The 15,921-nt window shown below is 44.1% G+C and overlaps 1 protein-coding gene across 1 annotated transcript in view; it reads left to right on the top strand.

Annotated features, from left to right (window-relative positions):
• Window positions 1-212: 212 nt before the first annotated feature.
• Window positions 213-15,921, top strand: part of LOC134936255 (complexin-4-like) — a 132,678-nt gene continuing 116,969 nt past the window's right edge. Inside the window, exons 1-2 of the mRNA XM_063931298.1 lie at window positions 213-382; window positions 1,442-1,529. Of these exons, the coding sequence (XP_063787368.1) occupies window positions 213-382; window positions 1,442-1,529 (258 nt within the window). The remainder of the gene's footprint in view (window positions 383-1,441; window positions 1,530-15,921) is intronic.

The raw sequence follows: 15,921 nt of genomic DNA, 5'->3' as shown, positions 1-15,921 counted from the left end.
GTCAGAAATGCTGGGGGTGAAGAGAAAATGAGCAACAGTGTATTCTAACAGGGTATGACCTGAAGAAAACATTATTATTCTACTCTGTAATAATTCAATATTTTGGCAATATTAATATAGCTTTTGAAACAGAGTGGGTTTAGCCTTCTGTGGTGAAAGAGTGGGAAATATTTTGGGTCAAACCTGTGAAACATACAGTAGGTAATACAGACATGGCTTTCATGTTGAAAACTATGATGGGATCTTCCATGAAGAATTTGGGGAATAACCTTGGGGGAGAAACAGAGGCAAAAGAAAATTCGGATGGGAAAGAGACTGCACAGTCCAAGGGTATGTCACGAGAAGAATTTGAGGAGTACCAGAGACAGCTGGTGGAAGAAAAGTAAGTGTTTCTCATTCACTAACAAAATGGGGATGAAATATCCCCATTAAAGTATTTGGCGTATGTTGATTCTTTTGTACAACACTGCATTGTCCTATATAGTTTTTAGCACACAATCAGATATCCCGATGAGATGTTTTTGCATTACTTTAACTTGCATTATACATAACCTAGTCCTGAGGCCGCTCCTTCATCCCCCTGCCTCATGCCTCGAACATCTCTGCTTTGTTTACATCCTGCCATCAGGCTACCTCCCGCTTGCTTGCACCTCATGTCATGGGTGTAATATGTTATGCCAGAGGTCGAGATCCCGGCGCCCAGCATACCTGCACCAGGATCCCGACTGCAAGCATGCCAGCAGCGGGGTGAGCGCAAAAGAGCCCCTTGCGGGCATGGTGGCGCGCTACGTGCACCATGCTATTTATTCTCCCTCCAGGGGGGGTTGTGGACCCCCCAAGAGGGAGAATAGTTGTCGGTATGCCGGGTGTCGGGATTCCGGCGCTGGTATACTAAGCGCTGGGAGCCCAACAGCCGGCATATCAAATACCAACCCATGTCATCTGTCTGTCGCCCCTTCCCACTAGATTGTTAGCTCTTCAGAGCAGAGCCCTGTTTCCTCTTGTTATCTAAGCTCTCTTCTCAACACATTTCACTCACAGCTCTCACCTACTCAGCGACCATCTTTACCCGCTTTTTCTCCTGCTGGTAAGGGCTCATCTCTATCTATGGCCGCCAGCCCCAAGTAGTACGGCAATTACTCCCTCGTTACTTACATCTTAGCTGTACTATGTCTTGAGAATTGTGGTGCTCTTTGTTACCTGTACTCTATTTCTGTTATTTATTTACTGTAATGCTAAGTTTTATCTCCCTTTACTGTCCTTTGTACGGCGCTGCAAAACACTTGTGGTGCCTTATAAATAAAATGTAATAATAATAACAATAATAATAATAATAATAATAATACTTTATAGTAACCAAACGTGATGTCCTAGGATAGTTTGTCTGCAGAGAGATATCAATGTTATTATGCACTGATGTGACAGTATTGTGTGCACACAGGATAGAACGGGATCACACCTTTGCACACAAGAAAGCAGAGAGAGCAACAGTCAGAATGCACATGAGAGACAAGTACAGACTTCCACAGGTAGGGGTATACATGCGCCTGTCTGTTCATGCGTAGTCTGTGTATAACCTACAAGCATAATAAAATGATTATGGGCCATTTGCATCACTTATTAGGTTTTAGATCCAATATTTGTAATGTGTTATTGACGATATTCGCAGCAATAATAAATTATATGCTGCCTGAATGTATAAAAAATCCCACGCAGGGACGGGCTCAGAAAGCGGTGCACCATTTCTGATGAACACTAGCTACATACGGGGGTGTTTGTGAGTATTCTTAATGCTACCTAATATGTCTGCTTTAATTTGTTTATTTTGCGTGGAGTATATTATTCCCTTGAGAGTCTATCCACAATGGGGGTCAGTTTGGATTCGTTTTTTTTCCCTGGCATTTACTGTAGGACTGCGGTTGTGGGAATGTATCAGAATCACTTTGCCAGTACCTCCCGTTAGAGTCTCGGAGATCCAAATCCGCCCGAACTTCCCCGATCCGAGTGAATCTGAGCGGCGGCTCGGGTTTTCCTGCCTTGCTTGGATTCCAAAATGAGACAAATCATTATCATTATCATCCTGGTATCCGATTCTCGTGGGTTTTTGGATTCTTTATAAGACCAGTAAATCTGCACCATTTCTCACTGTCCATGCTGCTGTTCTGGCTGCTGAGCTGTGCTATCTGCATTGTGCTGTGTCCACTGCCCATCCATTCCAGTCAGTGGGGGTCATTCCGAGTTGATAGCTTGCTAGCAGTTTTTAGCAGTCGTGCAAACGCTAAGCCGCCTCCCTCTGGGAGTGTTTTTTAGCTTAGCAGAAGTGCGAACGAAAGGATCGCATAGCAGCTACAAAAAAAAATTGTGCAGTTTCAGAGTAGCTCCAGACCTACTTCTAGCTTGCGATGACTTCAGACTGTTCAGTTCCGAATTTGACATCACAAAAACGCTGTGCGTTCTCCCAACCACGCCTGCGTTTTTCCTGGCATGCCTGCGTTTTTTCGAACACTCCCTGAAAACGGTCAGTTGACACCCAGAAACGCCCACTTCATGTCAATCACTCTGCGGCCAGCAGTGTGACTGAAAAGCTTCGCTAGACCTTGTGTAAAACTGCATCGGCCGTTGTGAAAGTACGTAGCGCGTGCGCATTGGTTGCATACGCATGCACAGAAGTGCCCTTTTTTGCTTCATCGCTGTGCAGTGAACATTTTCAGCTAGCGATCAACTCAGAATGACCCCCAGTGTCTGCTGCCTTGTGACTCCGCAGTGTCATTTGTGAAAATATAGATTTTTTTAAAGTTAATAAAATGTAAAAAAAACTTTAAAAAAGAAAACAAATTGTTGTGTGTGCGGAACCCCACTGCGTTTGTTCGCATACATATAAGTTCACAGTGTGAACTGTCATTTGTGAAAAAAAGTAGTCAAAAAAAATATATTGTTCTACTGTTTGTACTACTACTTCTGTGTATTGTACCCCACTGCGTTTGTTCGCATACATATAAGTTCACAGTGTGAACTGTCATTTGTGAAAAAAAGTAGTCAAAAAAAATATATTGTTCTACTGTTTGTACTACTACTTCTGTGTATTGTACCCCACTGCATTTGTTTGCATGTACTGTGATACCCCGTAGTGGGAGTTGTCATTATAAACTAAAAAGTAGTAAAAAATATATATTTTTCTACTGTTTGCGCTACTTCTTCTGTGTATTGTACCTCACTGCGTTTGTTCACATACAGTACATATAAGTGCTATGATACCCTGCAGTTTGAGCTGTCATTTGCAAAAAAAGTAGTAAAATAAATATATATTGTTCTACTATTTGTACTACTTCTGTTTGTATGTCAATATGGATGATGAGCCTAATTCAGTAAGGATTGCAAATTCTGATAATTAGCAGAATTTGCAATCCTTCTGTTCGCATACTGGGGGCCGCCCATTGCAGGGCAAGGTCCTACTGCTAACAACATCTTAGAAAAAATAAGGGATGTCATAGCAAAATGGCTCACTCTCCTTTGTCATTTCTGGTAATGCCACAAACATTGTGAAAGCATTATAGCTAGGTGAATTCCAACACATCCTGTGTTTTGCTCACACAATCAATGTAATGGTACAGAGTTTTTTAAGACATTACAGGGGAGCGCAGGAGATGCTGTCTGTTGTCCGAAAGATTTTGGGACATTTACTGCAGCTGCATGCAGAAGTCTGCAGCACCTGTAAGAATAGTTCAATCTGCCCTGCCACCAACTAAAGCAAGAGGTAGCAACAAGGTGAAATTACACCCTTTACATGCTTTAGCAGATAGAGGAAAAGCAAAAAGCCATCCAAAGCTATACAACAAGCCATGACATTCGGAGAGGAGGAGGTATGTACCTTACTCCAGCGCAGTGGAGAACATTTTCCATGCAAGATGCCAAAATCATTCCAAGTAGTCTTCTGTGAAGTAAGTTCAGACACTGCCAGCTTGAGCCAGGTGATTCCCCTAATTAGACTTTTGGAAAAACAGCTTGAATAATTGAAGGAGGAAATGAAATTAAGCGATTCCGTTAAGAATGTCGAACTTGTAGATGAAGTCTTTTATTCGCTTCACCAGGATCCAAGGATTGTCAATATCTTGAAATTGTATCCCTAAATTTTGGCAACCATGCTTGATCCTAAGTTTAAGTCATACTTCATGCATTTCTTTCCAATGGACCCAGATCTTTAGAAATTCAAATAGCTCCAGGTGAGAAAATTAGCAGCTCAAGTGCAGTGGCAGGCTGGGCAGAGGAGCAGGGTGCCATCTGCACCCTGGGCCAGTTCAACACTACTGTTTGGGGCTGCAGGATGCGTGGTGGTTGCACATAGCTTGAGGCTGGGAGATATGCAGCGTATGCTTCCTGCCATTCTGAAACGCAGACACCTGCTTGGTGTGCAAAGGTGGACTGTTTCAAAATTCCCTCTCTGCACTGCAGCATCTAAGCACAGTGAAAGCTGTTCCCGGCAGTGTCGCTCTCTGATTTTGCAAGGCAGTGCTTCCCGCCAAACAGAGTGTGGAACCGCCAGGGTAACTGCGGACTGAGAGCAGGAAGAAGGTGGGGTCTCTTCTCTTTGTAAGTATAACTAATTGGGAGAGGGCAGTGGAACTATGGGGGCAGGAAAGCACAAGGAGGAATATAAGAGTGTGTGTGCTTATTATATTAACTACAAATGGAGACAGGTGGTTGGAAGAGGACAGAAAGCATAAAGGAATGGGATGCACAATAAAGAATGTAGAGGAGGGGCAGTAACATATATATGGGGGCAGCTATTAGAAGCACAATACTGTCAAGGGCACTGGTAATTACTGATAGGGAGGACAATCCCGGGATAGGGATCAGCGGGATCCCGGGATTTAGGCCTAAAAACATTCCGGGATTCAATCCCGGGATTGGAAGGTCCAATCCCGGGGATTGAGGGATCAGCGTTGAGCATCCTCAGGACATTCAGACGCTGCCCGGCTTCCTCCTCCTGGCTCCCCCACGCAGTGTGACATGTATTCACAGGTCAAGCTGCGCCGTCACCCGCTGCTGACCCGGAGCTGGGAGAGAGAAGAGGATGTTTCCCACCCACCCGCGATGTATGATGAGTTACGTGTGCAGGGTTGGGTGAGGGGGGTGGCCACATAGGGAAAAGATACCCAGTCCCCGATACCCGGGATTGAAAAAATTGCCTGGGATTGACCTCCTTAATTACTGATGATTTTGTCGTCTGGAGTACAGAGCACATTAAATAAATAAAACAGATAGAGGGTGGAGGGATAAGTGCCGCAATAAAAATAAAAAAAAACCGAGGGATGGATGATTGGAGCCCAATGAGGAAGAAACTGGTGGTGGTGGTGTGTGTGTGTGGGGGGGTGGGGGGGGGGGGGGTTAGTGGTGGAATTACTAGTGGTGCAGCTAGTACATTGCACTGGGGCCCACCGAAATAAAGGGGACACTCACCCTCTTCCTGTCACCCACTGCCTATACCTGTCACTTTCTCCATGTCTTCCTCTCCCTGTCATCCACTGCCTATCCCATGACCCACTGTCTCTCCCAGTCACCTTTTCCCTGTTACCCAATGCATCTTCCTGTCACCTTCTCTGTCACATACTGCCTACCCCATCACCCACTGCCACTCTCTGTTACCCTCTCCATTTAAGGTCACCCACTGTCTCTCCCCATCACCCTCTGCCTCTTTCTATCACCCAATGCATCTTCCTGTCACCCTCTCTGTTACCCACTGCCTATCCCATCACCCACTATCTCTGTCTTTCCCCATCACCTGCTGCCTCTCCTCATCATACACTGCTTCTCTGCAACCCTCTCTCTCTCCATCTTCTCTCTCTCTATCACACTTTCCCCATCACCTACTTCAAAGTTCCTCTCCCTGTCATCAACTGCCTATCTCATCACGCACTGCCTAACCTGTCACCCACTGCCTAACCTGTCACCCACTTGCTCTCCTTGTCACCCACTCCCCGTCACCCAATGCCTCTTTTTGTCACCTTCTCTCGGTCACTTACTGCCTCTCCCTGTCACCCACTACTTCTCCCAGACACCCACTGCCAGTCACCTTCTGCCTTTCCCTGTCACCTTCTGCCCATCACCTCTGCCTCACTCAGTCGCTTACTACTTTGTAGTATATTTTGAACTTAGGATGGGGTGGAAGAGAGGGCCCAAAACATATTTTTGCACCTGGGTCCTCCACTCACAAGTGCCACCACTGAGAGGAGTACACACTATAGCCATTTTGAAATTTGCAAGGTACAAAAAATTCTTAGAGCAAGCTCAAAGGCTCCTTTGCAATAAGCTTCATAGTTCTAAATCATCTCTTCCAGATATTCTTATCTATTGCAGTAACAGGCACAGGATACAAGGTTTGCTTAATTAGCAATTCTTCATAGAATCCATGAAGAAGCTCCGTAAAAGGCTCCTTCATGGGGACATAAGGCGTAAGCCTCATGGGGAAGGGGCATGACAACATTGATCCTAGGAAAAGCCCATGCTGTGATGATGCCCTTCCCACATTTTGTTTATATATATATATATATATATATATATATACACATATATATATATATATATACACATACACATATACACACACACACACACACACACACACACACACACACACACATACACACAGGTATATATATATATATTGAGAATTGCAGATAAGATCAGAGCGACCATAGGTGGTAAATACTCTAAGAGACTAAAAAGATGATTTTTTTAAAACAATGCGGGGTTTATTTATAACAAACGTTTTAAAAGGTTTTTTGGACATAAAAAGGCAACATGTAGGAATGCTTTTCAAAAAAAAAAAATTTTGTTACAAAGTCATTTAAAAAGCATTCTAAAGGACATGAAGATAATAATATAAAAAGTAGGAGCGATAAAAAATAGTGCTAAAAATTCCCGTGTTCAGAAAATAAGAGTCATTAGAGACAATCGTATGTCTAAAATTATGTAAAAAAATTTCTAATACAAATACGTATAAAAGATCGGATAAATAGAAAAAGCAGCTTAACTTGAGGATTTCAGTAGTAGCAGGAATCACCCAACCGGTTTCGTCTGGTCTGACTTCATCAGGGGGTAATGAGCACAGTGGGACACATCATCTATATATACCCCTATGGGTAAGGAAGTGATTAGTGACATCACTTCCTGTAATTGATTGACATTTGTGGAAACAGGATGTAAACATACTAGTATAGTTCAGGAACACATAATGAGTTTGGCCAATAATGAGGTAGGCTGTAGATGTGATGAAGCGCTTTACTTGCGCTTAGAAACTGTGTGGGGAGTCTTTGTGAATCATAAAAGACTTTTGCGCTTGTTTAGTCCGATGTGTGACGCTAAACGCGTCATTTCCGCCCCACTTCCGGTGTCCGTGGCTTCCTCTTGCGCATGCGCCGGTCATTGCGAAGGGAAGTGCGGCAGCCATTTTCTGGGAGTCCGTGAAGCGTGACAGTTGCTCGTGCTGGAAGCGGGTGCCGGCGGCCATATTTTCATGGATAATGTTCATGTAGTTTAATAGGTCTGATATATTCAAACCGTCTCCACACAGGAAGCCGCATATGTAAATAAGATAAGATCGAGAATCAGTACATATATACGATTCCGAGGTCATATATAGTTCATCGTTTATATACAGATTCTACAGACTAGGTGTAGAGTATGTTACAATGTAGTTCATACTCCTAGTCTGATAGACATAAATAAAGTGTTTCTCCTATAAACATGACATCCATTTAGGACATCTGGCATTTTCTATTGGAGTATAAATTGTATATGCATTGGATAAAATTAATAAGATTATTACATAAATAGAGAGTGGATGTTGCGGTGAGACTTATATTTAGGAGTATATAGGCATAGGCATATACCGTCATGGACAGAGAACTTAGTTTCTTTGAATTGAGAGATAGAAGAAAGAGAGATGTATAGAGAGATATAGGAATAGCACGCCCCTGATCTGATTGTTATTACAGCACCCGGTCTTCTTGGGAAGTTTCCTTACCCAGTACTGGCCGGGCCAACACTGCTTGGCTTCCAAGATCGGACAAATTTGGGCATATCCAGTGTGGTATGACTGTAATCTAAGATCTGGGTAGTGGGAGAGGTGGTCCAGGGGTTGGGGAGCCTCTGCTCCGTGTTCCAACCTGGACCTAGCTGGAAAAAGGCAAGTTGATATTGTCAGGAGTTAAGGATTGGGAAATGAAAGGCTTACGTTTATAGAAAGGGGGCTATTTCGTAGCCTTCATTCAGTCCGTCCGGATGAAGAGATTTCATTTCATGTATCCAGAACATTTCTCTCCTTGATAGAAGGTTGGAGAGGTCTCCCCCTCTTTCTCCAAGTGTCACTAGTTCCAAACCCTTGAACGTGAGTTCCTCCGGGTTAGAGCCGTGGTATAGTAGGAAGTGTCTGGATACAGCATGTGTTTGGACCCGGTTCTTTATATAGAGACTAGACATCACACTGGGGCATATAATAGACATACTGTGAAAAATTATTTTCTACTATTTTTTGGCGCTGTTAGCTCACCCTATATACACATACCTCTGTACTATTTCTTACAGCTGCCTTAAATTGGGCCAGTAGAATAAAAAAACACAATATGTTCAGAATAAACGAACGTACGGACAAGAGAAGCAATTTATGCAATAGAATTTTCAATGAAACCAATAAACCTGAGGAGGCACCCACATCTGATAACCTTGACAATATGTTCTGGGACATTGAGAGACTACTTGTTAAGGAAATAAAAGCATGGTGGGACATCAAAGGTTTAGAACATTATGTCAGTGTGGACAGAGTCCCCAGAGGCCTTAGAATTCTTAAACAACCTACCTTTGGTACTGAAAACCAGGCCTTCATGAAAGACTGGGATAATATTCTGCATAACTGCTCTATCAATTTAATGAGATTGCTTATCACGGAAAAAAAACGTATTCTAGCCAATCTAGAAACGGAAATCAATGAAACCGAGAAAGGTTTTGAGACCTTCAAGGATAAGGAAGACTTTAAGATAAACGAGAAAGTTTTGAATAAAAAGCTAGAACACATAGAGGACGTAGTAATCAGGAATAAAGAAAAAAAGTTCAGTAGGGACAAACAGGACTACGAAAACAACAAAGTGAAAAACTGGAACAGGTTCAACAAAGAGGGACCACAAGAACAAAAGGTGAGAAAGGAATATTGGCAATCAGTATCACAAAAAGGAAAAAGGAGACTGCCAAGTCAAGTTCCACAAGAAAGGAGACACATACAAACTTCCAACAGATTTACAGCACTACACAAATTGGGCTCAACAGGAGAGGTTTTTTTATCCCCAGGACCAAGCACAAAGGTCAGGGACACGGCAAGGACCATCAAGGAGGGAGCAAGTTATGCGTCACCACGAAAAAGGCAGCTAGAAGAAGAGGATGCCGTGGGAGTGGCAGGAAAAAGTCGCTTCAAACGAAGGCATCTGCAGTAGAAAACCCCGCATCCAAGGGCATCTTCAATCTATCGAGCCATGACCTAACTGCACATGAAATCTCTCTCTTGAACAAAGGATTGTCATTCGCACCCACTAAAGGGATGAATAAATTCGACACTTTCGTGGATTTAAACAAATTTGTGAGGAAACTCACTCTGAAACGTCACTTCTTAAGTAAAGAAGACGCGGTTCTAAGGAATTATGAACAATCAAAATCAGGACTAAGACCGGTATCAAAATTCTACCCATTGGAATCTAAGGGAAATAACATAGGCATGTTTTACGATTTAGTGATGAAAGACCTATGTGAGGCAGAGATCCAACCTATTAAGGAAAAGAATCTAACCAACAAAGAAAGACAAGCGATCAAACAAATCCAGGGAAACAAAGACATCATTTTGAAACCAGCTGACAAAGGGGGGGGGGGGGCTGGTGATCATGGACCGCACGGCATATATTGTGGAAGCCGAAAGACTATTAGGAGATAGGTCTTCATATGAACCACTAGCAGCGGATCCAAAGGAATCCTTCGTGGAGGAACTTAGAGTCATTCTCCTTAGAGGCCTCAGAAACGAGACACTGTCTAAGGAAGAGTACCAGTACCTCCTTAACACCAACCCCGTCACCCCCATCTTCTATTTTCTCCCAAAGGTGCACAAATCGATGACCAACCCACCAGGGAGGCCCATTGTGGCAGGAATAGATTCCCTAACATCCCACCTGTCGGAATATGTGGACATCTTCCTTAGAAAATATGTCATGGACCTACCTGCATATCTTAAAGACACCACTTCAGTTCTTAATTTAATGGAATCACAAGGATGGAAAGACACGTACAGATGGGTCACGATAGATGTACAGTCCTTATACACGTGCATCGAACACGAGAAGGGAATTCAGGCTTGCAATTTTTTTATGGGCAAGGATCATCTCATCACAGACGACCACCGGATTTTTATTTCTGAGATTATGAATTTTATCCTGAAACATAATTATTTTAAATTTCTGGATCAATTTTACCTTCAGACCTGTGGGCACTATCTTTGCGCCAAGCTTCGCCAATCTTTTTATGGGTCACTGGGAAAATGAATATATTTTTACGAATCATCCTTTTAATCTGAATATCATCTTTTATAAAAGGTATATAGATGATATTTTAATCATATGGGATGGCGATGAACCCTCTTTTAAAGACTTCCTCATCAATATATCCGACAATACCATGAACTTGAAGTTCACATCCAACAACAACACGGAATAAATAGAGTTTTTAGATCTGATACTGACCCACCAAGGAAACGATGTCATTATGAAGAACTTCATTAAAAAGGTGGATACAAACAGCTATGTTCATTATCGGAGCAACCATCTTAAACGATGGAAAAATAATATTCCCCTCTCCCAGTTCACCAGGATTGCACGAAACTGCAATAAAACGGATGATCGTGATGCCCAACTGTCAGTCTACACAGAGAGATTCAAAGAAAAAGGATACCCTGAACATATTCTCGCAGCAGCCAATGCCCAAGCAAAAACCCTGGAAAGAAACAAACTTCTGGAATACAAACCTAAGGAGAACAATAAAGACAATGTTAGATTCATCACCACTTACAGTAAACATGACAACCTGATTAAACAAACACTCAAATCACACTGGAACATACTGTTAATGGACCCGATTCTCAAAGATTATTTACCAACTGAACCCCAAGTGGTATTTAAGAAATCACAGAATCTAAAGGACCTCCTGGCACCAAGCATGTTAAGAAACCGTAATACTCCAAAAAGCACACTACCGAAATGTGTGGGATGTTTCAAATGTGGTCATTGCAACATCTGCAAGTATGTGAACCCAAATAGAAAAACCTTCAAGAACACAAGGGAAACTAAGGAGTACAAAATTAAGCACTTTATCAACTGCAACACATCTTCCGTCATCTACCTCCTGGAATGCCCTTGCAAGATGAAGTATATCGGCAAGACAAAGAGGCCATTGAAAATCCGCATACAGGAGCATGTCAGAAATATAAAGAACCGGGTCCAAACACATGCTGTATCCAGACACTTCCTACTATACCACGGCTCTAACCCGGAGGAACTCACGTTCAAGGGTTTGGAACTAGTGACACTTGGAGAAAGAGGGGGAGACCTCTCCAACCTTCTATCAAGGAGAGAAATGTTCTGGATACATGAAATGAAATCTCTTCATCCGGACGGACTGAATGAAGGCTACGAAATAGCCCCCTTTCTATAAACGTAAGCCTTTCATTTCCCAATCCTTAACTCCTGACAATATCAACTTGCCTTTTTCCAGCTAGGTCCAGGTTGGAACACGGAGCAGAGGCTCCCCAACCCCTGGACCACCTCTCCCACTACCCAGATCTTAGATTACAGTCATACCACACTGGATATGCCCAAATTTGTCCGATCTTGGAAGCCAAGCAGTGTTGGCCCGGCCAGTACTGGGTAAGGAAACTTCCCAAGAAGACCGGGTGCTGTAATAACAATCAGATCAGGGGCGTGCTATTCCTATATCTCTCTATACATCTCTCTTTCTTCTATCTCTCAATTCAAAGAAACTAAGTTCTCTGTCCATGACGGTATATGCCTATGCCTATATACTCCTAAATATAAGTCTCACCGCAACATCCACTCTCTATTTATGTATTAATCTTATTAATTTTATCCAATGCATATACAATTTATACTCCAATAGAAAATGCCAGATGTCCTAAATGGATGTCATTTTTATAGGAGAAACACTTTATTTATGTCTATCAGACTAGGAGTATGAACTACATTGTAACACACTCTACACCTAGTCTGTAGAATCTGTATATAAACGATGAACTATATATGACCTCGGAATCGTATATATGTACTGATTCTCGATCTTATCTTATTTACATATGCGGCTTCCTGTGTGGAGACGGTTTGAATATATCAGACCTATTAAACTACATGAACATTATCCATGAAAATATGGCCGCCGGCACCCGCTTCCAGCACGAGCAACTGTCACGCTTCACGGACTCCCAGAAAATGGCTGCCGCACTTCCCTTCGCAATGACCGGCGCATGCGCAAGAGGAAGCCACGGACACCGGAAGTGGGGCGGAAATGACGCGTTTAGCGTCACACATCGGACTAAACAAGCGCAAAAGTCTTTTATGATTCACAAAGACTCCCCACACAGTTTCTAAGCGCAAGTAAAGCGCTTCATCACATCTACAGCCTACCTCATTATTGGCCAAACTCATTATGTGTTCCTGAACTATACTAGTATGTTTACATCCTGTTTCCACAAATGTCAATCAATTACAGGAAGTGATGTCACTAATCACTTCCTTACCCATAGGGGTATATATAGATGATGTGTCCCACTGTGCTCATTACCCCCTGATGAAGTCAGACCAGACGAAACCGGTTGGGTGATTCCTGCTACTACTGAAATCCTCAAGTTAAGCTGCTTTTTCTATTTATCCGATCTTTTATACGTATTTGTATTAGAAATTTTTTTACATAATTTTAGACATACGATTGTCTCTAATGACTCTTATTTTCTGAACACGGGAATTTTTAGCACTATTTTTTATCGCTCCTACTTTTTATATTATTATCTTCATGTCCTTTAGAATGCTTTTTAAATGACTTTGTAACAAAAAAATTTTTTTTTTGAAAAGCATTCCTACATGTTGCCTTTTTATGTCCAAAAAACCTTTTAAAACGTTCGTTATAAATAAACCCCGCATTGTTTTAAAAAAATCATCTTTTTAGTCTCTTAGAGTATTTACCACCTATGGTCGCTCTGATCTTATCTGCAATTCTCAATTTTCTTCCATCCTGCACACGTACAAGTGCAGGTTTTATTTAAGATCCAGCAGACGCCCCATAAAGAAAGGGGAGTGGCATATAGAGACTAGACATCACACTGGGGCATATAATAGACATACTGTGAAAAATTATTTTCTACTATTTTTTGGCGCTGTTAGCTCACCCTATATACATATATATATATATATATATATATATATATAAAAGTACATTCGAAGAAAGAGGGCACTCACGAGACTTATCTGCACATTTACAATTCACTTTTTATTCCATTATGTAAAACAGGTAAACGTTTCGGCCCACTGCTGGGGCTTTTTCAGGACCACACAAGTACACACTGGTACCCAGACAATAAGACAAAACCCAAACACACCCACCATAGGTCATATATATCATGATTATTGCAATTTAATCCAATAAATGACGTCAGACGCCACCGGAAATGATGTCATAGAGTTCACAATCATTAAAAATTACTTTTACATGCTGTAAAGAACAATTAGCTTATAGCCACTTATAACTGTTTAGAGCGCCACCGCGCACATACAGAAAACTATCCAGATTTCTCATTTGCTGCTGTGAACTCATCCAGGGCCGCCGCGGCCGCTGCCATCCTGGGTTGCGGCTTTCCGGTCTGTGGAACGCATAACAAGGAAGCATGCGTTCCACCGTGTCTTACAGAGCGCCTGCTACCGCAGCCGCCCTCCTCATCTAATATTAACCACTCCCCTTTCAGTCACCCGAACGCATACACATAGCTATGCGTCCCACAGACAGCTTAACTCCGAAATCACCGGAGCGGGGCTACAAACCAACATCCCTTACATATACAAAGTTAATATCCATCATGAGAGGTGGGCACAGAAACAAACCCAGTGGGTGACATATAAGGGTGTATTCAATAACTGTCGCAAGCTGCCATCTTGTCGGAAAGACGGCTACTTCCGACAGAAATAGGTCGTACGGGGTTCCGATCTATTCAATAGGGGCTGATTTTCTTGTCGGAAAACACGTGGATTGGTGGAATAGCTGCCGATCCACGTGCTTCTGTCGAAAATGGGGCCAAATCCGACAGGTTTTGGCCCCCTTTCCAACGAACTCAATCTGACTTGAAAACAAGCCAGATTGAGGTGAGAAGACAATCGGTGCTGCGGGCAGCTGGGGGAGCTGAGATCGACGGCCGGCGGGGGGAGCTGGCTGCGGGGGGACATGTCTGCGGCGGCGGTGGGAGGCGCTGCAGGGAGAGAGGTGCCTGGCCGTCCTGCAGCCAGCTCCTCCTGCTGGCCGCCAATCTCTGCTCCCCCCACCGCCCGCAGGCACCTCTCTCCCTGCAGCACCTCCCCCCGCCACCCCAGACATGTCCACCCCACAGCCAGCTCCTCTTGCCGGCCGTCGATCTCTGCTCCCCCCCGCCACCCAGCTTACCCCCTAAGGGGTATATTCAATAAGAGTCGGATCCATTCCAACGTGCAGTTGTCGGAATGGATCCGACAACCCCTATTGAATGGACGGCCAAATCCGACTGTCGGATTCGGCTGTGCACAGGGTCATGTGCTGCCACTGCTGTCAGCGGCTGCGGATGCGCTGACAGCAGCGGCCAGGGGTGCAGATGGCGGCTGCCGGCGGGAGGATTAACGGCGGTGGGCGTGAGTGGAGGGAGCAGAAATCGGCGGCCGGCGAGTGGAGCTGGCTGCGGGGGGACATGTATGCGGCGGTGGGGGGTGGCGCTGCAGGGAGAGAGGTGCCTGGCCGGGGGTATCTCCCACAGAGTTCATGAGAGCTAAATATTGGAGTGCTGCCCCATGAGCAGTTCATATTGTGGGGCACCAACTAAAGAGAGCTCCAGCAGGGCAGCCCACACAGTGGGAGGCGTGTGCATGGCGCTGTTGCTGGTAATAATTATACCGCTGCTGCCGCAATCTGGGGGATAGAAGCTGCTGGAGTCCAGGGTAGAGCAGCTGCCTGACGCTGCAGTCTGAGAATGCGGCCGCAGTCACCCCGTCAGAGTGCCCACTGCCATATTTTCCCCATCCATCCCTACTTCCTTCCCTCCCACTATCCCAGAATGCCCGGTGCGGGTGCGATTTCATCATGCACGGCATTCTGGGAGCGGCCACAGGAGAGAGAAGATGGTTGATGCTAAATCCTAGTGGGCTACAGGACCTCTGACGATCAATCATGTGATGCACCAGCAGGAGGAGAAGCAAGGTCGGTGGGATAGCACTGTAACTATCAACTTCACCATCTATTGCCTTTAGTAACCAGGCATGCCTCAAGTGTGGTGAGCTAAGCGAGCCCATGAGGGTACATTTGGGCTCCCATGTTCAGACCTTGCTGTCTTCCCTATTGTCATGCGTCATGTGCTTGTGACATCAGGGGTCCTTTAGTCTTGTAGGTTTTTGACCTAACTGAATTTGGAGCAGCATCAGCTGCACAGCATTGGGTGATGGTACATAGTACTATACGTGGCTGCAGACTCTCCCACTAGGTCTGCAGCATGATTGCCCTGAGGTGGGGACCCATCACTCATGCAGTATCGGATCCAGCCCCAGCAAAGCACAGAAGCTGCAGCATCAACAGGAAGATCTGTGTGCCAGCCCCCGC

The sequence above is a fragment of the Pseudophryne corroboree genome, chromosome 1, assembly GCF_028390025.1.
Source record: "Pseudophryne corroboree isolate aPseCor3 chromosome 1, aPseCor3.hap2, whole genome shotgun sequence".
Classification (NCBI taxonomy): Eukaryota; Metazoa; Chordata; class Amphibia; order Anura; family Myobatrachidae; genus Pseudophryne; species Pseudophryne corroboree.
This window is presented reverse-complemented; position numbering and strand designations above follow the sequence as displayed.